At 38.8% G+C, this 25,553-nt stretch overlaps 2 protein-coding genes across 7 annotated transcripts in view; both read left to right on the forward strand.

The window, feature by feature from the left end:
• LOC131237601 (LEAF RUST 10 DISEASE-RESISTANCE LOCUS RECEPTOR-LIKE PROTEIN KINASE-like 1.2) lies at positions 1 to 24,058 on the forward strand. 3 transcript variants are annotated; one of them, XM_058235463.1, is made up of 2 exons: positions 1 to 864; positions 975 to 4,009. In XM_058235463.1, the coding sequence occupies exons 1-2, from the start codon at positions 129 to 131 to the stop codon at positions 1,172 to 1,174; spliced, it is 936 nt and encodes a 311-aa protein (XP_058091446.1). In that variant the 5' UTR covers positions 1 to 128; the 3' UTR covers positions 1,175 to 4,009. The 3 variants fall into 3 exon arrangements, with proteins under 3 accessions (XP_058091446.1, XP_058091447.1, XP_058091448.1); XM_058235464.1 differs by lacking the exon at positions 975 to 4,009 and adding an exon at positions 23,923 to 24,058 and having other exon boundaries at positions 5 to 864; XM_058235465.1 differs by lacking the exon at positions 975 to 4,009 and adding an exon at positions 8,872 to 9,016 and having other exon boundaries at positions 5 to 864.
• LOC131237599 (LEAF RUST 10 DISEASE-RESISTANCE LOCUS RECEPTOR-LIKE PROTEIN KINASE-like 1.2) overlaps positions 9,064 to 25,553 on the forward strand; it is a 27,447-nt gene continuing 10,957 nt past the window's right edge. For 2 of the 4 annotated variants that reach the window (XM_058235458.1, XM_058235459.1), the window contains exon 1: positions 9,064 to 10,001. In XM_058235458.1, coding sequence (XP_058091441.1) covers positions 9,212 to 10,001 — 790 coding nt within the window. In that variant the 5' untranslated portion in view covers positions 9,064 to 9,211. Of the gene's footprint in view, positions 10,002 to 22,756; positions 24,153 to 25,553 lie in introns of those variants that run through there. The other 2 variants (XM_058235460.1, XM_058235461.1) reach the window with 1 other exon arrangement.

Consider the following 25,553-nt stretch of genomic DNA (forward strand, 5'->3'; position numbering starts at 1 on the left):
CTCATCCCATGCAAACCAAGAGTAGACTGGAAAAGTATTAGATAAAAAAAGCCCATGTGTATTCCTTACATAGCTCCTCTTTCCGTCTCCCCACCGCCAAGTTCCACCTCTCTCTCTCTCTCTCTCTCATGTCTCACCCATACCACCTCCTCTTCTCTTTTCTCCTCTTTCTCTTCCTAACCAAAACCAATGGCAATCCTGTAAATTCAAGCATCCCCAACTGCCCCTCTCCCACATGTGGAAACCTCACCATCAAATACCCTTTCTGGCTTTCCAGCCAAAACCCAGATTTCTGTGGCTACCCAAGTTTCAACTTCACCTGCAACAACCAACAAAAACTCATCTTCCATCTCCCCAACGACAGTTACTACGTTACAAATATCAATTATTCCAGAAATACCCTCACCCTCGTCGACATCGACGTGATCGGCAAAACATGCCCGAGAGCCCGCCACAACGTTTCCCTAGAACCGGTGATCCCGCACTTAAATTACAGTGCACTCGACGAGAATCTGACCTTTTATTTCAACTGCACTGACTACCATTCATTGGATGGGGATCTTCCTTGCTTGAGCAACGATCAAAATCACTCGTTTATGTTTAGAGCCGGAAGCATTCCGGAGTTTGATTGGTTCCGGTATTGTGAGGACTGTGTGGTTGCACCGGTTCTGGAATCTGAGGCAAACGTTATGTCCACAGGCGCGTTTGGTGGGGTTTTGGAAAAGGGGTTTGAATTGGGTTGGAGCTCGGTTCTTAACTGTGCGGCGTGCGAGGAATCTGAGGGGTATTGCGGGAATAACAAAAGCAACGGCGAGTTCATATGCTTCTGCAAGGATGGCCCACATCCCAGATCTTGTTACCGCGGTACGATTCTAACCTTCTCTTTTTTACGTTTATGTGTGTGGTGGAGAATGATTTGTGTGGTGGATTTCCATCAACGTTATTTGGATGGGATGGGATGGTGGGGATTACAGGTACGTGTGTGTCAATCCAGACCATTCATTTTGTGGGCTTTATTTTAGATGGAGCTAGATCTGAAGTCATGCTGATCGGACCATTTCAGCCATCAATTGGATGGTTAGGATGGTTCGAGCAGGTTGGTTTTTGGGTCAATCTCCATTCCTCTGTGGGACCCACTATAATTGCCGCGAACGAGTTCAACTATGTTCGGTAGATGAAGGAAATGATGGGATAATGTCACGGTCCCATTGATAATCGGAAAGCGGTGCGTCGCCAAATCATGATCGGATGGACGGTGATGGGATGTGGGGTCCAGCGTGCTTGCTCTTAGAATGTTTAAAATGGTGATTGGATATGGTGGGCCACGCTTTTCCTCACAGTCAACGTAGCGTCACATCCTTTTATTAAAAATTCCATAGGGAATTGGTCGGTGTTTGAAAACCGTGGACTGCAAGGTGGAGCAGAAAGCTCTCTAAGGCCTACCGTCACGCGTGCGTGACATCCACTCCGTCCATCTCTGGTGGCACATCGTGTAAGGACCGTAGTCTAAGGACGATCCTCGTCTTTGAGGACCAGGTTCTAACACGAGGTGTCCGAATTTAAGGATGGAATGAATGTGAGAAAAACACGATAGTGGGCCCACAGAGCTGGGACGTTGGATTCTCAACAGGTGCTGCGGTGGATCTCGTTCCAGCTCACCTCAAACAGAATTCAGATGTTCTGCATACTTTTCAGATTGTCACTTATCTCCTTTTGATTAAAAAACAAAAAAAAAGAAAAAGAAAAAGAAAAAAAAATGGCTGTCCCTATCTGACGCGTGGAAAGGATTCTCTTTTTAGGTTACTGAACCGAATGAACAACATTGTCATTTTGCATCTTTTGTCATTAGGTAGTCCCGCACAACGCCGTGCCAAATGGCGAAGCGGTGTTGTACGACTTTTAGGGCATGAACCGTTTATCGACGGTCTCGATCCCTGAAAATGGCATACATATATGTTACTAGAGAATCTCTTAACCCCACCATTGTAAATGGAAAATAGTCTTAGATTAATGTAGTTTATTTCGTGAAAATAAAAAAATAAAAAAATCTAGTACTCTTAGAGCACTATTACTTCTTGTGCCCGTAGATGCAGATGGACACTTAGTACGCTTGATCAATTTGGACCGTTCATTTAAGTTTGATCATATATGATATGGACGGTCATTATGTATGAAATATGATGTGTAAAAGAAGAGTAAATAGAGAGCCAAATCGGTACAAATTTAGGCCAACATGGCCTTAATTAAATTAAAATGGCTTCAATAAATGTTATAATAATAATAATAATCTTATTTTTATTATTTAAATATATAACTTTGCAACCAGTTATCTATCGTCTTCTGTGTATGGAAAGGTATTGGCTAGCCCTTGGCTAGGTCTATCTTACCTAACCCTCTTAGGGTATCTTTCAACCACCCACCATATTTATTTATTTTTTTATAATTATGGCCAGTTGATAATTGGATTGGGCCATCAGTCAGGCCACAATATTCACCATTGGACTAGGTTTAGCCCTCAAGCCAAGTTTAGGTGCCCAAGCTTTAGCTCTACAAGGCCAAGCTGCACGGCCTATTGCCACCCCTTATTAAATCTGGTTATTGCTAGCCAACGGAATTAGATTAATTATAGATGATATCTACATCCATCCTAATGGATTTGCATACACAAATTTTTCATTTTGGCTATTGAGATTTTACCAAGGGTACCAGCTCTATACCCAAAATTCGAAAATGTACATGCAAATCAATATTGTGGGGGATATTGGTTGTTTCCTTAACTCATCAATTGTTAGGATGTAATAATCATATCCAAGCCTATAATTTTTTCCATGAGGGAAGAAGGAAAAATGCTAGGGTGATATATGGCACATAAAGCATTGTTTTTAAGTCAAACTTCAGTTTGTGTTTTGCATTTGGATAATCGCTAAATATTATTTTTGATCGCAATAGGTTGATGTTGTGTGTTTGGATTCATTTTTACAAACCTTGTTTGGGATAATCGTCCAAATAGTCACTAAAAATCTGCTCACCAAAAACCATTCGATTGGTTTTTTGAAAAGCCGGGCCCCAGTTCGTGTGTGGCCAACCTGTGAAGCAGGGTTGCCCCACCATGAAAGTTAAATGAATTTGAAGGTTTTGGGTGGTTGTTCATTAGTTTCGATGGTGTGGTCCACCTAATAATTGGATAGGCCTATTTATAGGAAATCCGATTATTTACTGTGGGGAATACTTGATGCATACACACGCTTACAGTAGGTCCCACACAGGCAATAGCGTAGAAGCAGGTGAATGAAAAAATGAATTAGTATGGTGTACAACTCTTACAACAGGTGAGTGGATTTTTACAGCTAAGTGAATAAGATGTAGAATGAGCTCATTCTACTAAGACACTTCTCGAAGAACCGACCTCTGCAGGATGCCAGTGGTGAAATTTCAAAAGTTCATTTGTCGTGCTCCATTGGATTAGATGCTCTTTCGGGGAGCCGCGACCCCGGATCCAGCCAGGTTGGTGCCACCTTGACTGTGGGGCCCACCTTGATGTATGCTTTGTATGTCCACTCCATCCATCCTTTGGCCATTTTATTGCAGAGCTTGATTATGAAGCAGATACAAATCTCAGGTAGACCATACTGCCGGAAACTGAAAACAGTGGTTATTCAAGGTCCACCATTAAAGCTTCCAAGGGTCCACTTTATTGTTTATTTGCCGTCCAACCTGTTGATAAGGTCACACTGAATTGGATGAAGGGAAACACAAATAGCAGCTTGATCCAAAACTTTTGTGGCCCTAGGGAGCTTTTAATTGTGGGAATTTAATTTGTACTATGTGGTCCACTTGAGATTTGTATTTGCTTTATTTTTTGGACAATGCCCTAAAATAAGTTGGAAAAACATATGGACTGCCTGGATATATAATGCATACATTGAGGTGGGCCTCAGGTAGATCAAAGTTGCACCCACCTGGCTGGATCCACTAATCCGCGTCCCTCTTGTGGGGCGCACTGTAGAAGGTTGGTATATGCTGCCTGCACCGGTAGCGGATTGCATGGTGTGCCAACGTGTGTTGAGGTCACCAAGTTCTGTGGGTCCCATCATGATGTATGTCTTATATCTACACCGTCAGTCCATTTTTTGAGATCATTCTGGGGCATCAGCCCAAAAATGTGGCATTTCCACTTTTGAAACCTTCAAAGGTCCCACCACGGTGTTTATATTCAAAATGTCACACAGAACGGGAGGAAAGGAAAAACAAATACCAAATTAATCCATGACTTCTTTGAACCCAAGAAGTTTTCAATGGCAGAGATTCAATACCCACTGCTTTGTGGTCTGCTTGTAATTTAGAACTGTCACGCTTTTGGGCTCAAGCTCCAAGACGATCTTGCCTAATTGACAGACGGTTTGACAGACGGTTTGAATACATCAAACCGTCAAATTCATGACGTCAACACACCATCCAGTCGGACCCCTCCTTGGGTTTTAGGACTGTCTATTCATTTGGCTAGCTATGGTCCGATACCACGTGAGCACTCCAGCCCATGACTTCATTGGTTTTGGTTTTGGTCTTTTGAAACGCAGGCTTTTTAGAATTGAATTTGCACCTTAATTCAGACTGAACAACTATGATCCAATCATCAAAATAGACAAATAATCAATATATGATTGATATCTAATGAGATAAGCCGCTTATTTAGCCACTCGCTTAATGTATAAATATGATTTAAGATTTGTCCTTTCGTAACGGGTTACACCTTTGCCTTTGGTACAGAAGTACTTTTTAGACGTAGATAAAATAGAAATGAGAAGTAATTCTTACAATCAATTGCAATTAATAGTTGCCAAACACCTTTTTTGATGAAGAACTAAATCTAACGTATGAGCATAAATGCAAATTACAGCTATAATTACCAACTACTTGATTAACACTACAAATTATACTATAGAAGGTAAACAACAAGCAAAAAGGTAAAAGATTATAATAAGAAATGTAATTTTTTTGGCAAAAAAAGTAGAGCAATTACACTAAGGAATGCAATTAGTTGGTAATTGAAAGATAATATTTAATTTTGATTGGGTTTGTATGAAATGATTTGCTCTAATGACTTTCTTTGTTATTTAAAATTTTAGTTTGGCCATGTAGATCCTTTCCACATTTTGATGGTTGCTATAACCACTGGACACTTTGTGGCCTACTCCGCTTGTACTCTTGCCATCTGTCTTGTAATTGTTTCTACACGATCATTCTTCCATCGTCCACTTAAATAATGACGTGGCTTTGTTTGATGCATTTCCATTGTATTATTATAAAATTCCCTTCGTACATTTTTGGATATTTTAATTCAAATACACCGGGTGGATTAATCCAGATCACACATAACTTGCTCTGATTGGTTCCCGCAAGAAACAGCGACAATAGGGATGATCAAACCTAGTGTTGAAATGCACTCTGTTGACTGAGCCATGAGTACAGATCTTAAAAAACCCATATATTACATTGGTGCAGCATGATGGATTTGGGGCATGTTGCAAACATGCCAATTTGCTCGTGAATCCTTTGATTATGGCCCACCCAAGTATCCAATGAACCTGAAATGTTCCTTTGCATTTTTTTTTGTCCCTGCAACAGAGGGTCCATTGGATGGGTTAGACGTATGAAAACATCTCATTTTCTAAACATGCACACGAGGCTGTCAACTAACACCATGGTGAGGCAAAAAAGGGAGGGACGAGCTTTCCCAGCATTTTTATGTCACTCAAAAATTGAAAATGGGTGGCATCCAAACATATTCCGACTATCCACATGGATGGGAAAGGCGATGCCATCTAAAATGTTATATTGTAATTACCAGTACAAGAGGCAAACGTGATGATTCTGGTTGTTTTTCTCCGGCCCTCTCTCCATCTCTAGCAAAGGAGTCCACCATTGGGTTTGGTTGATCGTGTGGGCAACAATTTTATTTATTTATTTATTATAAAATTGATAATAATAATTGTAATATAAAATTATTATTTTTAAAAATTTCCCATCCGAACATTTGTATATATTGTAGGCTCTTGAGCAATAGGTTAGAATCTTCCAATCAAAAGAACTATTGCAAATCCACCGTCCATGATATGGAAAAAAATAGACACCATCTAGAAGATTTTTGGGTGTCCGTCAATCAGATCTTTGGAAACATTGTAACCTTCTTCTTCTCCTCTTGAAGTTGATTGGGTAGATTGGTTGGGTCGATTGTGACCAATCTGAGTTAGCCAACAAGGAGTCCACTCGAAAAACCAGGGCCGATTTGCATCCTAGCTCTCTCCAGCATAGTGACGAAGGGCATGGCCTGACCAGTTGGAGCAAGTTGATAGGATTCCTTTGTTTTTTATTATTTTTATTTAAACGTTCTCATGCCCCCTTTCGTGTGGTGACATGGGGGCACGAAAAGGCAAAAGGAGGGATGGGCTTTCTCTCGCTTTTAGGGTATGTTTGATTTCCGTGTGAAATGCTAAATACTGTGTAAAAAAATAATAATTATTTCCCATATCCAAAACTCAAGTGGACCATGTCATACTAAAAAGGAAATTGAATACTAACAGTTAAAAACTTTGTGGGGCTACTGTTTCTTTTGGCGTGGACCACTTGAATATTGGATCTACTTTATTTTTTGTCTCATGCTTCAAAATATTGTAGTAAAACAGATGGATGGATTGGATATATCATATGCATTATCATGCGGTTCAAAAATTAAAGTTACCTCTTTTGAACCAATTTCAAAGACACGAATTCTTATGAATTTTCAAACACGTGAAATGGGGAGAATTACCATTTACCGTGTATTTACCATCTCTTTGTAAAAACAAGTAGACCCTTAGCAAAGTAAACCTTGCTTGGGATAAAGTTGCTCCAAAATTAGATTAGTTTCTAGATGTAGAATCTATGTTGAATTACCACTTAATGTGATTAAATCGAAAATCTTTAATGGAGACATCTATTTTTTTTCGAGAGAGATTTCCTAGAGAGGGATAAGATATCCTGGCACAGAAGCATCTTGATACCAATAGAAATGGGAAAAAAAATAAAAATTGTAAGGAATTAAAAAATTAAAAAATTGAATCTAATCATTTTGAATGATTGTTTTTACGAAGATGATAAGTAAAAAGGCAATAGGAATTGGCATGAACAGCTCAAAACCAATAAATGCGAGATGGCTGTTCTATTGGAAATGTCAATGGAAGTGAAGACCCCATTGTAAATGATACAAAGGACAGAAGGACAGATGGTAAAAAAAAGAGCAAAGAAGGTCCTATAGCATTGAACAGTTGTAACAACTATAAGAATGTAGAAAGTATCTAAAAGGCTAGGGTAAAGCTATAAATAATAAAGGAATTTAGCATAGAAAAGAGGTCTCATACTAATTCAATCAAACACAAACATTATCCTTTCAATTATTAGTCAATTGCATTCCTTAGTGTAATCGCTTTTCTTTTCTACCTAGTAAATTGCATTTCCTAATGTAATCATTTATTTTTTGCCCATTGTTTTACATTCTATGATGTAAGCCGTAGTGTTAATGGAGTGGTTAGTAGTCTTAGCTGTAATTTGGGTATTGGCTCATTCGTTAGATTTAGTTTTTCATTCAAAAAGGTAATTCTTTGCAACCGACTGTAAAAATCATTTCCCATTTTTATTTTTTATTTTATCCGTGTTGAAAATCCTTTCGTATGTAACCTATGATCAGATGATAAACCCTATCATCTGAATATAGCCTTATCATATTTTACACACTAAGCGAGTGGTTGAATAGGCGACTAATCTCATCCGATCCCAATGATATATATTGTATATTTGACTATTTCACGCTTCGGTCATAAGTTTTTTGGTTTGAATTGAGCCACCGATTCATTTTTGACGCGACCGGATTCAAAAGGCCGAATATTGCACGCCCGTGCACGTTGGCTAGATATGGTTATGATAGGATCACACTATTTCGAGGCCATAGCAGACGGAGCCCACCTGATGAACAGTAGCGATATTGCACGCCCATGTACGTTGGCTAGATATGGTCTGGAGGGGTCCTTCCCATTTCTCAACCTGGTTTAAATATCTCTAGCTCGTGCCAAACGGAAGCGGATTGCGTACTGAGTAACTCAGTACCCTTAGCGTACTGAGTAAACTCTGTGGGGCCCACCTTAATTCATGCATTTTATTCAACCCGTTCATCCATTTTACCAGATAATTTTAGGGCTTTAGCCCAAAAATAAAGCCTATAAAAAGATCGAGTGGACCACACCAACGTAAACAGTGTGAATTGAACTTCTACCATTGAAAAGTTCTTAGGGGCCACAGAAGTTTTAGATCAAGCTGATATTTGTTTTTTTCCCTTCATCCATTTCTATTTGATCTTATTAACAGGTTGGATGAAAAATAAACATTACTGCGTGCCTCAGAAAGGTTTCAACGGTGGAAACCAATACTTCCACTGTTTCATGTGGTATGGTCCAGTTGAGGTGTGGATATACTTCAATTTTGATCTCAACGCCTAAAATGATCTCTAAAAACGGATGGACGGCGTGGATAAACCACATGCATTCACAGTGGGCCCAACAGAGTTTACTCAGTACGATAAGAGCCTACTGAGTAACTCAGTACACAAACCGATTTCGTGCCAAACGTGGTATAAAAAGTCACGGCGCATGTCCCACCTAGTCTAGGTATAGTTCATGTGCATGTAGGTGAATGGTATCCTGCTGCTCTGTTATTTACTGAAAAGCACCACAGCATGGTGATCTAGACCGTTCATCAGATAGGGCCTAGCATAGATGGTGGTATTCTTAGAAATCTCTTAATTTGAAGACTCCTAACCTTTGATCAGTGGCCTACGCACAGGTGTGATGTAAAACAAACTTATAGCTCTAGGAAAAGAAAGAAGTGAATGGATCGCCAAGATCGGGTCATCCTTTCAGTGCCGTGGGTCCACTTGTAAGGAACGGTGCAACACCGTTCTCGGTGGGATGCATGCGAACTCGAGAAAAGTCTTTTTTATACAACAAATGGGAAAGAAAAGTCGGTTTTCACCGAACCTTCGTCTCCTTCACTTTCTCATTGAACCTTCCCATCTTCTTCCTCCCTTCAATTGAGTTCCTATCAATAAATCAAAACCCCCAAACCATCGCATCTCCCTATACACCCAAGAAAGAGATATTGTAGAGAACTCAAAGAAACCTTCATGGGTTCTATCAGAATTCTCCCAAGATCATCTTCCATTCTCTTCTCATCCTCCTTCATCCTCCTCATCTTCCTTATCCCTTCTTTTTTATCCGACGATGACGAACGTTTCTCTCGATGTGCTCCATTCACATGTGGAAACATCCCAATCCATTACCCTTTTTGGGTCGATGTCCAGTCAGAGTATTGTGGCTATCCAGGGTACAACCTCAGCTGTCATGATAACACCACCGAGATGGAGATGATGTGGAAGCAATACCTTGTTAAAGATATCAATTACGATGACCAGATGTTAAGGATCGTTGATAAGGATTTCATGGACGAAGAATGTCCTCAGCCATCAACTAACACAACCATCAATTCAACTCTCTTTGGTTACAGTTCTGGAGATCTCAACCTCATCTTGTACTACAACTGCCCATCTTCAATTCCCACTTCTGATTTTCCCTTGTACTCTCTTCCTTGCCTTACAAAAAACAACAATTATGCTTTCTTTACATTCCAACCCTTCCCTCCTCCCAACGACCTCCTTCGTAACTGCCATACCAGCAATATTTCTCTTATCGAAACGGCTAGGCCTCGACTCGAGGTCAATCCACACATATTCGGGGAAGTCCTGAAAGAAGGTTTTGAAGTGAAGTGGACAACAGCAAGTGGGTGGTGTGGAGATTGTATGGAAACGCGTGGGCGGTGCGGATTCAACGCAACCACTCTACAACACATCTGTTTGTGTCCTGATCAACCGCGCATTGGCAACTGCAGCGGCCTGCCAGTTCCAATCATCCATCCGGGTATGTATTTCAAACGTTCAGCCAGATTCTGTGCTTGGTTTTGATTGTTAGTTTGTGGTAGTTCACACATACACCTTCTTTCTCCATGGAGAGATAATATTATGATGAAGACGGTTCATGGAACTCCATGGATGGTGAACGAAAACATCTCCTCTATTGTACGCGTGGCATTTGTCTGTGGTGATCAGGACCAATGGTTTTTTAGACCACCATGTGGGGCCCATTAGCTCAGAAACCAAGATATCAATCATCTGTCTACAAGTTCAACAATGATATTCCTCATTCAACAGCCAAAAAACACATAATAATTAGATGGTAAGAGTTGCCCAATTAAAATGAATTTCGACCCTTGACTCATCCGCATGGAGGCCCACCAGATCAACACGCTCAATCACCATTCTCAGGGATGGAGCTTTCTGGACCTTTCATCATAATTACATTTTTCGTCTATTAATCACGATGGTGACTCACCTCAGCCACGACTTAGACTCGATCGAACATTAGTCACCTATTGCTTGCCGTCGGATTGAAGAAGTAATATGAGATTAATTAGCTTTAGCAGTTACTAAAACCAGTTAAGACGAAGGAAAAAAATGATAACAAAGAATAAATTATAGATTTTCATTTTTAAAAAAAAATAAATTCTTTCTATTTCTCCCATATTTAGCAACTTTCCCCTTCAATCTCGGTTCTTCTACCTCATCTGATTTGTCTTTCCCATAACAGACTTTTAGGTAGGTGCACGACATTAAATCTGTGGGCCCACCATATGGTATGTGTAACATCGATTCCCTTTATCTTTTCTGTACTTGGAGTAATCCTTGTGGCCAAAAAGGTTGTCAGATCCCCAACTCAAGTGGGCCACACCAGAGGAAACAATATGTGTAGCTACCATTAATTGTGGTTATCTGTCATCAAATCACTAAATCAAGTGTCAATCACCACAATAAAAAGAAAATATAAAAGACAACCTGATTCAAAATATTGACGAGCTACACGAACATAGAAGTTTTAGGTGCAATTTTTCATTGTTCCCATTGGGTATAGCCCATCTAAGTTTGTGGTCATGTTTAAAACACATTGGACCACAAAGACGATGTTAAAAAACCTGATATTCTTAAATTATAGATTTGTAATTTCTGTAAAATAACAAAAGAAGTCGAACATCTTAAGGAAGCACATGCGATCGCTATCTTTAAAGTGTTATTTATCTCTTCTCAGAATAATAGAGACTACTAACAGGTCGCTGACAAATAGCTTTTAGAATACGATGAGCTGTGCTTTGTAACCGCAATCCCCTTGGGTGTTTAAAAAAATTGCAAACACTGCAGGGCAAGATCTTGATTTTGAGAAATTTTTAGTGAATACCACATTCACAGTGGGCCTGTCAGATCAATGGTTTGGATCAGTTAAGCACATGACTACACAAGGTTCCCCGGGAGTCCGATGTCAGTGACCTATATGCTTGCTGAAGGGGAATACCTTACTATTCCTTTTGGGAACGAAATGTAAGCACGTTACATCGACATGACTACACAAGGTTCCCCGGGAGTCCGATGTCAGTGACCTATATGCTTGCTGAAGGGGAATACCTTACTATTCCTTTTGGGAACGAAATGTAAGCACGTTACATCGATCCCTATGTTATGGAAGTAAATTGGCTGGTGTACCACACACCACCGACCAGGCTGGTGTGTTGACTCCACAAAGTTGCGCGGGTCTCACCATGAGGTATGTGTTATATCCGAGCTGTCCGTCTATTTGGCCAGCTTGTTGTAAGGCTTGAGCTGAAAAATAAGACAGATTTAAAGATTAAGTGGACCACACTACAAAAAGCAGCGGGGGATTGAATGTTTCCATTGAAACCCTTTTGGGGTCACAGAAGTTTTGGATCAATATGATATTTGTTTTTCCTCTTCATCCAGGACCGTGTGATCTTATTAACAGATTGAATGGGAACTAAACGTTAAACGTTATGGTAAAACCTATGAATGTTTTAACGGTGAGAATCATTGTCCCCACTACTATTTGTGGTGTGGTCCACTTGAGCTTTGGATATGATTCATTTTTAAGCTCATGTTCTAAAATGATCTCGCCAAATGGATAAACAATGTGGATATAATAAATACATAATTGTGGGGCCCATGTAACTTTGATCTCCTTTGAACTGTTGGTACAACCCAGAGCTTGAGGAGCGTTGGTGCTAGTGGTGGGCAATGATCCGGGCGGGTTGAATTAGCCCTAATTTGGTTTGGCTCATTTTTGTGCCACTCCAGTTTGTGGATTGGCTCGGTTTGAGTTTCGAGCCAACCCATGGGTTCGGTCTAGGAGAAAACTGGGAACCGAGCCAGGCCGAGTTTAAACAAGTGGTGGTTCTATTTTTTGTTCTTTGTTGAAATAGAAAAGAATTTAAATATTTAGAAATAACACAAAATATAAAATGTATTTTACTACGTGATGTTTAACATCATCCAAAGGAGGAGTGTAACTTCAAAATAATTATTGTTGTTACCTTTGGGGTTTTTTTACCCTGAATTAGGGGTGGCCGGAGAAGGGCTGTTGGATAAGGTTTTGAGTGGTGGATAATCGACGGCATCGACAAAACGACATGACAAATGAACTAGGACGAAGTCGGCTCCTATATTTAAGATAAAGAGCTCAGGCAGGGATTGAGAGAGAGAGAGAGAGAGAGAGAGAGAGAGAGAGAGAGAGAGAGAGAGAGAGAGAGAGAGAGATGTGGGGATTGGTTGCAGTGGGAAGAGTTTATGATTTATATATATATATATATATATATATATATATATATATATATATATATATATTCTAGCTTTGAGCTGGGTAAGGTCGGCACTGCAAGAGTTTATGTTCGACTCATTTATTAAACGTGTCGCATTAGGGTGGCTCATCGTTGGCTCAAACTCCACTTCGAATGGCTCATCGTTGGTTCAAACTCCACTTCGAACTGACCTAACCTGGTTTGTGCCCAGCTCTAGTCAGCGCTCATCTTCGCAGGAAATCGTATATGCACCAGCTAAGCCGGCGGTATGTGGTACACAAGGCAATCTACTTCCCTTATCTTAAGGGCTAGGCCACATAGATGGTTCATCACCACTTTCTATGTTCCACCTTTATCAACCATATGCCTTGCAGACATGTCTAACACTTCAACCCTTCAAATCAGCGGAGCATTGAGGATATAGCAGAGCCAAAAAATCGAATAGATCAAAAGATCTTAACAAACCTGATTTTACTTGTACTATTTGGACCACTGACCATTTTGTTTCACCCTCAACCCATTAAATAGCCACGGAGTCGATGCCTAGGATTGTTTCATTCAGTTAGATTGTATTCGATGCTCCATCCACAACAGGCTTTATGATTTAGGTCGTTTAAATCATATTATTTTATGATAATAATAGGATAATGTCATTGAATATGTGATGTAGGGAGGGAAGTGACGAGGTCAATCACTGTCTTCCTCTGGAATAACTACGAATCCACAGAGCTCTTTAGACTCCTCACAAAGCTTCCTCGAATCCACAAGGAATAAAAATAGAAATAATTTCTAATAAATTGATTGATCATAAAAAATGATATTATAATCCTTTAAATTATTAGCTCAAGCCTAAGACAGAGTTTTAGACTCAAACACCCAAAAAACATGACTTATGATAAATAGTAAGTTTATTATTTATAGAGAGTCTCCATTCCTACCAGGCTTCATGGTTTTCGGCCAAAAATAATAATTGTCCAATTTATCCTAACCAAGTTGTCCTCCTAACTTTTCTAAGCCCTTTTTCATGTTGGGCACGACTACTACAACTTAAAGGATCAAAAGTTATATGACAACTAAAACTTATTATTTATAGTAAAAATGAAAATAAAAGGGACTTTTGACAATCGATCTAATGGAATCTCGCAAATCCAGCATGGACAGCCCGGAATAGTGGGATTGGTTGGCTAAAGTAGCTTCTCCTATTCTAAAATCATATATGATATGTCAAAAAACTTATACTGGTTTGTGACATACAACTGTTTTAAAGTCTCGATAGTCCAAATCATTACCGCCTCCAATTAGGCCTTCTCTGTCCATCTTTGCCATGAAAGTGTATGTAACATACTTTACATCATTATAATTCATGAAAACAACTGTTGAGTGCGAAAGTATAGGATCAGATGACTCCATCATTTGGAGAATGATTAGTTGGCTACTTGGCCCATGTTTTTTAAACCACTAGCAATGTAAGCTAGTGATGTCATGCCCCAAAATTCAAGTATAGAGTGTGCACCCTTAGACCTAAGTTTCGATTCGTAACTCGTATACAAAGTGTATTAACTCATTCCATTATACGATTATTAAGAGGCAAAAGTAATATTTATTTTTTTACATTCCAATTAGGTTAATTCACAATCATTCACACAAATGATTTAAGCATTGACATCCGTCCATTCTCATCATACATATATATTTAATTAGTATAAATTAGACATCATTCACCAGTCAATACTGCTTACCAATGAATACTTGCTACAGACATATAACAATTTAATTAAATAAAACCAATCAAATCTTTAAAAATCCTACAAATAATACCATCATTCATTATGTATGAATCAGATCATCATAACAAAGTAAATTCTAATTAATTAATTAGGAATGGGTCAAATGCAGTCAATTCTTCTCCTGACAGATATGGTCACGTCTCACGTGTGTCGTACATTACTTTAGTCACAACTTCTTGTTCCTGCGCTAACTCATCAACTAATTGTTTATCTGTACGGTTTTTTCATCAATAAAAAGGTAAGCTAATCAGGCTCAGTGAAATAACCTATAATGGTTCATACTTATTGAAATTAAAATATAATAGAAACAAAGTATGTACAATGATATGGATGCAATGATGTATGAATGCATTAGATGGGATGATCGTCCATTTGCTCTGGTTGAAGGTCGTCAACCCGCATCCACCCGTTGAGTAGGTTTATACCTTTCGGTAAGCTTGGGCATAGCCTGCATCTGGTAACACTATTAGGATCGACATTTCTTCCAGAGAGGGCCCTTAGGATTAACCATGCATTATACGAATGCAATGAATGATGGATGATATATGAATGTATCATTTTCATAATTACCATAGATATTTGTCATGATAAGTAAATTTAATATACAATTATTATAATTTATGTAATCTGGCACATATTAGCATATAATTTATTGCATCATATAATATTGAAACAAAACACTCAAATTAGTACATCAATCAATCAAACCATCACAAAGAAATTATTTTAATTGCAATGAATCACGAGACACGTTGGGTTACTCACCTGAGTCTAGTAGTATAAAATCCATCAGGTGATTAGGTTGGTTTGAATTCAGAGTTCCTATCAATTATATTAACAACAGTATTATTCATCTGATTATATTACTTGGTGGGGCTCACCTTTGATATACATCCTAGATGGTTAAACCCTAAATAATCAAATAATTAAAATTATATGTTTATTAAATTTAATTATTAAAATTTAAATTTTCTTTTTAAGATCCTCAAATTAAATGTCAAATAATTGATCAAGGTGGCCCATTGGATAACTGGATCATTCAGATTCTTGAGCTCCTAGCATGTTTTGCTCTACAAATTGGATGAATGGTGTGGATCTAACCACATATACACCGATAACCCATCTTGACTTTCTACGCTAAGTGATACCAACTAGTTGTGCAGAAATCTAAGCTTTCCTTATTAAACATTTTCAGATCTGATTAGTGTGACCCATCCAATAGTCAGATTGATCTAGAAGTTAAGGTCCTTGTATATTTTGGCCTTAGGGATCGTATGACTCATTTAAATCTATCTTAATACAATCAGATTCCATTCATTAAATTTATTCCAAAAATATTACTGATCAATCTGAAATCATAAAGCATCACTTTGTTAAAATTTTCTCTACACACATATACAATAATCGTGTGGATGATCCACACTATTCATTGTATAGATCGGGAAGAAATTAACAACATAATAAAAAATTAAAAAAAATATATTATTACTACTCTAGGAATTGATCCTTAAACCTCTCTCTCGATTACAAATGTCTTTACCAACTCAATTATTAACTTTTTTTATTTTTTATTTTTTATTTAAAAATAAAATATTTAAATATTTATTTTAGTTTTTTTAATGCACCAAAATTTAGGGTTGTTACAAGTGAGATTGTGGTGGCCCTCTCAACTGGTGAAAAAATTATGCTAGTTCATTTTGTTAGGTGGGCCATCCGTCTATGAAACAATAAATGGTTGGAAAAGTTTGACACTGGTCCAATTTCAACCTACACGTTGGCCTTAGTTTTGAGGTGGACCATCTTGACCGTGATGTACACTTATGCATTGCTTAGATCAATGTTTTTGTGTCCCACCTAGCAGAAGGATATTTCTAACTTCCCAAACTATGAAGAAAAACAAATGTCATTATAAAAGACTTTCCTTAATAGCATTACCGTGTCTCTTATGTTCGGTAGCAATAAGGACAAATAAGATGAGTAGTGGTCTTGAGCTAAGCCTTGGCTAAATCTTGAAAAGCCTAATGCCATAATACCTATCACAAATCCTTCTAGTAATTATCCTACCATTCATGATGTAGAGCGGGGTGCAGACCTATTTTTGGCACAACTAGACTAAAAGAAGCTCAAACGGAAGTGGACGTAGTCCATCATCTGTGCTTAGTGAGCATGATGTAACTGACCCGGGCACGTCCAGTGTAGGGCTTGTTTGATTTACAGGACATTGGTAAATACCCTGCAAAGTAATAATTATTTCTCCGTGCATTTACAACATTTTACCCATACTTGATTTGACTACCTACTTTTTTAACACGAAAATCGAGAACATTGCAAAATATTTGTGGGTCCCACTGTGATGCATTTCGCTTATCCACACCGTTCATCCATTATGCCAGATGAATTTATGGCATGAGCCAAAAAATGAGGCATATCCAAAGCTCTAGTGGACCACACCACAGAAAAAAGTAAATCATACACTTACCGTTAAAAACTTCTAAGGGCTATTGTTTCTTTTAGTGTGGGTCACTTGAGTATTGGATTTACATAAATATTTTGACTCATATCTCAAAATTTTGTGATAAAATGGATGGACGGAACAGATATGTCATATACATCACCGTGAGGTCCAAAAATTTTAACTAGCACTTTTGAACCGGTTTTCAAGGCAGTAAATCCCAAAAATTTCCAAACGGGTGAAAGTGTCATAATTAGCCATTTACCATGTATTTGCACTTGCACTGAAAAATCAAACAGACCTTCAGATAGTAAGATTTTTCGAAAACTTTAATTTTTTTAGTAATTTGTAATTTCGATGTTTCTTCTTTTTCTTCTTCTTCTTCTTTATTGTAATGAGCCATCTAGGGTCAACCAAACCGAAACAGGTCATGTCTATCTATTTCATGAGAAAACGTTTCCTTCCAATTCAGAATCATAATTTTAGGAAAAACTTTAATTTTTTTATTAATTTTTAATTTCGATTTTTCTTCTTCTTCTTCTTATTTTTTTTTTTTTTTTTTTTTTTTTTGAATTTTAGAATATGAAAGCTTCTTAAGAATTTGTTTGTAATCATGTTAGGAATCACATGCACAATTAATTAGTTTAGTGGAATTAGAATTCTAATTAGGATTTTGTTTTTTCTAGTAAGAAAGTATGAGAATTATTGAATAATAAAATTTTGAATTTTCTTCTTTATCTTGTTCATTAAAAAAACAACCTTATGAATTCAAAGTTTTGTGTCAATTCATTAGGTGAACCTAGAGAGAGATAGTAAACTTCTTCAATGTTATTTCATGCCTTTTCTTGTGTCAATTCATTAGGTGAACCTAGAGGTTACCTACCCTGGCCCCAAATATCAGACTACCCAAATTTTCTCTGACTTTCATTCCTCTCTCGTTTGCATGGAACATACCTGTTTCTAGTAAATTATTTTTGTTCCTTCCAATGCATGTGGCCATGTCAGTATTTCGGGATTAAAAAAATAATAATAATCTTAAATACTGCTTTGATTGGAAAACGCTTAATTAACTAATAATCTATGAAACACGATTTCTTTTTAATAATGAGAATTGGTAGGGAAGAGGAAATTAAGATGACCAATTCACCCTTATTTTAACTTGAGATTGTGATAGGTACCTAACCAATAGGCTAGATGCCAAACTTACACAGCAAGTCAGGCCTGTAAACAACTTGAGATCATAACACATGGCTCTTTTTAGCCAGTATGTGTGATGGCCCACTCCATACAGATGCCCTTTTAGGTTGCACTTTTTAAACTTTATGGCTGTTACCACTTTCATTTAAGTTCCTCTTTTCACAAATCACCGATGACTCAATATTTTGATGGCTCTATAAATTTCCACTATATATGATGCCAGAAGCAAGCTGACATTTTTGTCCATTCAATTAGTTTTAAGAGAATAGTGGCCTTCGAAATCTTACATTACATTAAATAAAAATTTCAAGACAAATAAAAGTATTTATAAAAATTTGAAAATCTGCGAGCTTATCACCAACTGCTAAGACTTTTACACATGTACAAACTGCAAGGATTTTCCTTAATCTCCGCTGAGTTCCTACATCTCACGTCCTTTTTCTCGTTCTCCCCTTTCTCGCTCGTAACTAACCAGACTATGCAGTAATAGGATCTTACACCAATAAAAGAGTCTAAAATCACCTTTCCAAACATTTCTACTGATTATTTAAAATGCTTTTAATTAAAACTTCACATTGAGTAGTTAATTGGTGTACCTTATTTCAGTACTGCATGGTCTACTATATTATTTACCCCTGCCTGTACCCATCTCGGAACAGGCTGGGGCTATGATGTATGGGTTTATCAACACCGTCCATCCATTTTTACATATTATTTTATGATGTAAGCCTAAAATTGGAGCTTATATAAGGACGTAAGTGGACTGCACAGTGGGGATTAAAATTAGACCATCAAACACTTCTTAGGAGCCGCATATGTTTTGGATTAAGATGGTATTTGTGTTTTGCCTTCATCTCCGTGTGACCTTATGAATAGATTGGATGGCAAATACACCTCACGGTGGGCCCTAAAAAGGTTTTAAAACTGGGCATTCTTATCACTTCTGGTCATTAATCCACTTCTCCTTAGGTCTACCTCATTTTTAGGTTGTAAACCCATAAATCACAGTGGTCAACCCAGCTTGTTCCGGGTTCGGTACAGGCGGGAATAGAACCTCGTCCTCCAGAAAAAGCAGTGCCATCCGGACCGGCGCAGATTGGGTACTTCTCCACCAGGATCTAACTAGGGACAGATGGGCCTGCCAGGGACAGGTGCCTACTGTGATGTATACGTTTTATCCGACACTGTCTAATTATTTTAAGGCATGAGCCCAAAAAAGTGTCAGATTGAAGGATCAACCGGACCACATTACAGGAAATAATGATGATTGAATTCTCACGGTTGAAAACTTTTCAAAGCTCATCTTGATGTTTATTTGTTATCTAACTTATTCATGAGGACACATGGACGATATCAGCTTAATCCAAAATGTAAATAAGCTTTCAATCCCCATTGCTTCTTGTAGCGTGGTTTCCCATTGCTTACTGTGGTGTGGTTTACTTGAGCTTTTAATTTGGCTCCAATTTGTTCTGGTGCCCGTAAAATACGGCCAGGAAAGCCCTTACAGAGCGGTCCGTCTCCAGCGAGGTTCCGGTGGGATTCGTACCCAATCTGCGCTCCATAAAGACTAAGGGAGATTCAAATATCAGGTGGACCATGATACAGGAAAACAGTGTTGATTTTATGCCTACCATTAAAAGTTTATTTTCCATCCAACCTGTTGAATAGGTAACATAGGGCTGATGAAAGGAAAACACAAGTATTAGCTTGATCTAAAACTTTTGTGGCCGCAAAGGAGTTTTATAATGGTAGGCATTCAATCACCACTGTTTCTTGTGGCGTGGTCCACTTTAGATTTGGATCTTACTCAATTTTTAGTTCATGCCCTAATATGAGCTGGAAAAATGGATGGACGGTGTGGATGAAACACACACCATGGTCGAGCTCCAAGAAACTGTCTAGTAGCAAGTTTTTACTAAAGGTGTCACCGTTACCGGCTATATAGCTGCTGTAGATTCGTGTCGTGCGAAGACGAGCACTGACGCTCCTCGAAATGCGAGTTGTACGAACGGTTCAAAGGATATCAAAGTTACATGGCCCCACAGTGTTATATGTATACTGTTTATCTATTTTTAGAGAACATTTCATAGTATTATCCAGAATATGAATCCTATCCGAAAATCATCTGGACTACACCATAAATAGCAGCGGTGATAATGATTTTGACTACACCATAAATAGCAGCGGAGATAATGATTTTCACCGTTGAATAATTTATAGGGCCCACAATAACAGGAAAAAAAATTTCATATTGATCCAAAAATTCTGTGACCCCAAAAATGGTTTCAATGGTAGTCGTTCAATCCCTCACTGTTTTTGCAGTGTGGTCCACTTGATAGTTAGATCTGTCTTATTTTTCATCTCAAGCCTTAAGATGAGCTCTCCAAATGGATGGACAGCTTGGATATAACACATACCGCATGATCAGACCCACAGAACTTACTAAACGTGAATACAGCAGCTACATAGCTGGTGTGAGGTACACCATCCAATCCGCTTCCATGCGATCCGCGTTCGTACAATCCACTGCGACTTGTTTTTCGGCATAAAAATGAAATATTAACGCACGAAAAGTAGAAAAAGTCAAGAAGATCAGCCCCTAAGGATGGCCCCAATCATGAGAGTTTTTTTCTTTTGAAATCCAGAGTATCCATTCATTAGGAAGGACAAACCTCTCAAATCAACGGTCAGATCTTGGGCAGTTCATTAATTTTGAAGATATGTCTCACTTAACATTTGAAAATGACCGATTTTCACTCTCAGGGATCCTTTGGATCATTAAAACTTCCTCAGTGGTTGTTAGGATTTCCCACGTTACTGATCCTGCCCAGAAATCATTTCTCATCTAATAGTAATTAGGGGTGTGGCACGTGCACACGTGAAGAGGAGAAGGAAGTAAGAATTCCTGAGAGAGAATTCAGGTCGTCGCATTCTAATCTCCTTAAACGCCCCTTAAATTCAAATACCTTGTCCTTTGCTTAAAATAGTCAATGATCCGAACTAAAAAATTACGTGGAGGACAAAAATGTCCAAGACTTTAAATACATAGGAGATAGTGATATTATTTAGCAGAAAACGCATGCGCCGTGCATATACTAACTTGGAACACGTGTGAAAAATCCGATCCATTGGTCAGGCAGAACTCTCAGTTAGTATTCGTATCTCAATTTTCTTTAATGTCTTCTTACTAGGTGAACCACATATCTATAGAGAAACAGTAGGTTTAGTAAGAATAATCAACCATCCGGATTCATGTGAGCCCGAACTTACCAACGAGCCTCTCTTTCAAATTACATAAGTCTTCCTCAGTACATTATCAGATGAACGTCTCCGATCTCTAACTCGTTTTATACGTAGGCGCCTGTGGCGCATATGCTGCGTAGGTTCATGCGCGGATGCAAGTAGCTTTCGATCGCCATCAAAGTGGAAAAAGCCTTATCTTTTCCACGTTGCCAGTGCATCATGGGAGAGGGACCCTTTTCCTATCATTTTATTCAACTTCTGTGTTGAAAGAACAAATGCTAAGTGCTCTCGCTCGCGTGTGAAGCACGGAGGGCGTCGCGTCATATACGTCATATCTCTGTACCTGTGACAAATCCAAGACGTTCAAAAGCACTAACAACATATTATAGATTTAAAAAAGAAAGAAAAACACTCTTAAGTCACGAATTCGTTGAATTTGGAGCATGTGTTGATTTACTTGAACCGTCCATTTCTTTTGAGCACGTGTGACCCACACAAATGAATATAACTTAATACGTTGGACTCACCTGATGAACGGGTCGGATCTCGCTCACGTGTGCCATGTTGCGAGTGTCACAAGTTATTGAAGTCTTCCTATATATCTATCTATGTCTAGGTTACATCGCTCCTACTGTAGCTGCCGAACGTACCAAATCGTGTTGCTGGTTACCACAATCGTGTGCTTTGACTCTCAACGAACGGTGGATGCATGAGCGCAACCTCTGTGTTACGGGAGCGGATTAGGTGCGGTCCTGTCCTCACCCAAGATGGTGTGGCCCAAATTGATTTATGTACTCTATATCCACACCTTCCATCCGTTTTGCCAGATCATTTCAGTGCATGAATCCAAAATTGTAACAAATCCAAATTTCAGGTGGACCATACAATAGGAAATGGTGGTGATTGACCCTTAAAAAACTTCTTGTGCGATACAAAAGCTTTGGATCAAGCTGATGTTTGCTTTTTTAATACATCCATGTTTTTGGGACCTAATCAACAGGTTGGATGGAAAATAAACATTACGGAAAGCATTATGATTGGCCTAGAAAGTTTTTAATGGTGGGGCTTTCAATTACAACTCTTCCTAAAGTATGGTCCACCTGAGATTTGGGTCTCCTTAAATTTTATCCCAATGCCTTAAAACGATCTGAAAAAACGGATGAACGGAGTGGATGCAGAATACGTAGATCAAGATGGGCCCCACAGTAAGTGCCGCACCTCCCGGTCTCACCGTATCTGCTCCCGGTCTTACTGCTCATTCCTGTTTGAAAATGGAGTAAAATATCACTTCATTCCGTGGTTCTTCAATTGGAGAGAAGGATGCATGGTTCACCCATCCAGACCGTTGGAATAGTGGGGTATACTTTTCGATGGACCATGATCAAGTAAAGGCTGGAATAAGAAAAGAAATATAGGAACGGTCATAAATCATTGGATGGATGGGATCTTCCTATCCTACAATGTTTGGGGCAATGTCCATCCAATGTCAAATCTCATCAACCACCTACATCACTGTAACCGGGGCCCACTTAAGATCCAATGAAAATCCGCACCCGATCATTCAAAATAAATCTTTTCTTGCCAGAAATACATAAGTCTCCTTTTGCCATTCAAAGAAAAAAAAAAGGTCAACCGTCAAAGTACAATGGATCCTTCGAAGGGAGAGACTTTTGTACCTGCACTGCCCTTACCTTACTCATACTCGGGCCCCCAACCAGATCGACGGTTTAAATAATTCGATCAGCCGCGTTCGCCCATCATTGACGGACCACCGACGAAATAATGGACCAAAAGCACAAGTCAAAGCCGACCATAGAGACGGACACAACAAACAGCTTCCCACTCTACATCTTATCATCTTCACCCTTTTTAACTTCCTCTTCTACAAGCATCTCTCACAAATAAATGCAAAAAAATGCCATCATCCCAGCCGCTCATCTTATCTTTCTCCTCTTCCATCATCATTATCTTCGTCTTCACCTTCTTCCTCTTACAAGGAAGAGCTAAATCCATAGACCAACGTTTCGAGGCTTGCGTTCCTCAAAGCTGCGGAAACCACATAAACATAAGCTTCCCTTTCTGGATCGATCCACAACCATTCTACTGCGGCTTTCCAGGCTTCAAACTCAGCTGCAAGAACGACCAGCCCGTCCTCAAGATTTCAGATGACGATGATAATTACTATATTCGTGAAATCTTCTACAACAACCAATCTTTATCGGTCTTTAATGAAGAATACTTACAAGGCCCTTGTCCCCATCCTATTCATAATCTCACGTTTACAAGAACACGTGATCCGTTGAATGTTAGTACTCAAAACTTCCAACTCTACTTCTATTACAATTGCACTGCTTTTCCACCTCGAGAATATGAAGTTTTACCAGTTTCTTGCATCTCCAACAACACCCATGATTCTTTTGTCATGGTTGATTACAACCGTTCTTTCAATTCCCTGAATTTTTCAAGAGGATGCGAGTCTTCGGTCATTGTGCCTGTTACGACGGGAGGGGGTTTAACGGGAGCTTTAACACGCCCCAGAGATTATCTAGCGCTTCTGAATATGGGATTTCTTCTAGAATGGACTGGAAACAATTGCACCAGGTGTACGGGAAGTGGGGGCCGATGTGGATTCAACGAGACTTCACAATTCGTGTGTTTTTGCCCTGATCGACCCCATTCCGTAGCTTGCCGTAATGGTAAGTCTCCACTGATCTTTTTATTCTCTTTTATTGTTTTTCTTGATTTCTTGTTTTGGTTCTTATTTTGGAGCATGATTCTGAATGCATTTGACCAAACTGTGTTTGATGGTGATGATTCGGTGACGAATGTCTGAATTGTGGGCCATATCAGAGCCTAGTAATAACCCAATTGACCCATGATAAATAGTCCAATTGATGGCTGTCCATCATGGAAAATGAGAAGAAGGAAAATGGAAAATTGCCTAATCTTGGAGTTATTTTAACAACATGGTTCATCCCCATGAACACCTTTTAACAGTGTGGTGAACGAATACCAGAGTCCAATGCTTTGTTTTGAGGCTATAGGAAGAGGTCAAGAAGGGAAGGGGAAATATCTTCTTGGATTTATGTGAAGGCTCTTTGATAGCTGTACTTTGCTTTATTACACTATTTAATGGCATATCAACACTTGAGGTCTTGGTATCGATCCCTAGTGGGGGTGGCTAACATGGAGTGTGTGTACTGATATGGGTGTGTACTAACAAGTTAACCCAAAAAATAAAAATAAAAAATCATAGTTATGAGATTTTGTTAGGGACCCATCCACTGTAGGACCACATGATAAACGGTTCATATTGATGACTAGATGGCTCCCATGTAGACAAATACCTGTGGTTCTAACAAGGTTCAGACCCACAATTCGATTCTCATATTCCTTCAGCAGGAATGCGTGATGCCCGCATACACATGCGGAAAAGGTTCAAGACGGCCAGTGTAGAAAGTGTGAAATATTCAAGTCGTTCAGTGGATGGACCACCCCATCTATGTGTCGTGGCCTATGATCATCATCTTGATCTCATGGTGGACAAGCTATGGAATATCATAGGTGATGTATTGGTTGTGAGGTGAAGGTTGCATCTTATATGCGCGTAATTCCGAAGTAGTATGAGGCACGGATACATTCCCCGTATGGGCGGACCAAAAGAAGGCTAAACGAAAGTGGAAGTCCGAGGCAAAGATATATTCCTAGCATGGTTGGACTAAAAGAAGGTTGAACGAAAGTGGAAGTATTTTGTTAGATTTGGGCCCAGTGCTATATATCGCATGAAATAGTTGGGTTCCAAGTATGTCTGATTCGAAAAAATTCGATCCATGTAGAGAGGAATTGTCATTTGAAGTGTGAATCGTAAATTGAACATAAATTTTTATTCGACTATCATTATGAGATGCACAGCCTATCAATTTTTACCATAATAGGCTATCTGGGGTCAATCGACCCACAAAGTGTGCCAAGTCCATCATGAAATTTCATGAGAAAACATGTGCTTTTAAGAGAAAAAAAATACTATTTTAAGTAATTCTAATTTTTGTCGTATTTCATTATCTTTAGAATTTTAGATTTTGTTGATGATGAAATCT

This window comes from Magnolia sinica, chromosome 2 (assembly GCF_029962835.1).
Source record: "Magnolia sinica isolate HGM2019 chromosome 2, MsV1, whole genome shotgun sequence".
In the NCBI taxonomy this organism is placed as follows: domain Eukaryota; kingdom Viridiplantae; phylum Streptophyta; class Magnoliopsida; order Magnoliales; family Magnoliaceae; genus Magnolia; species Magnolia sinica.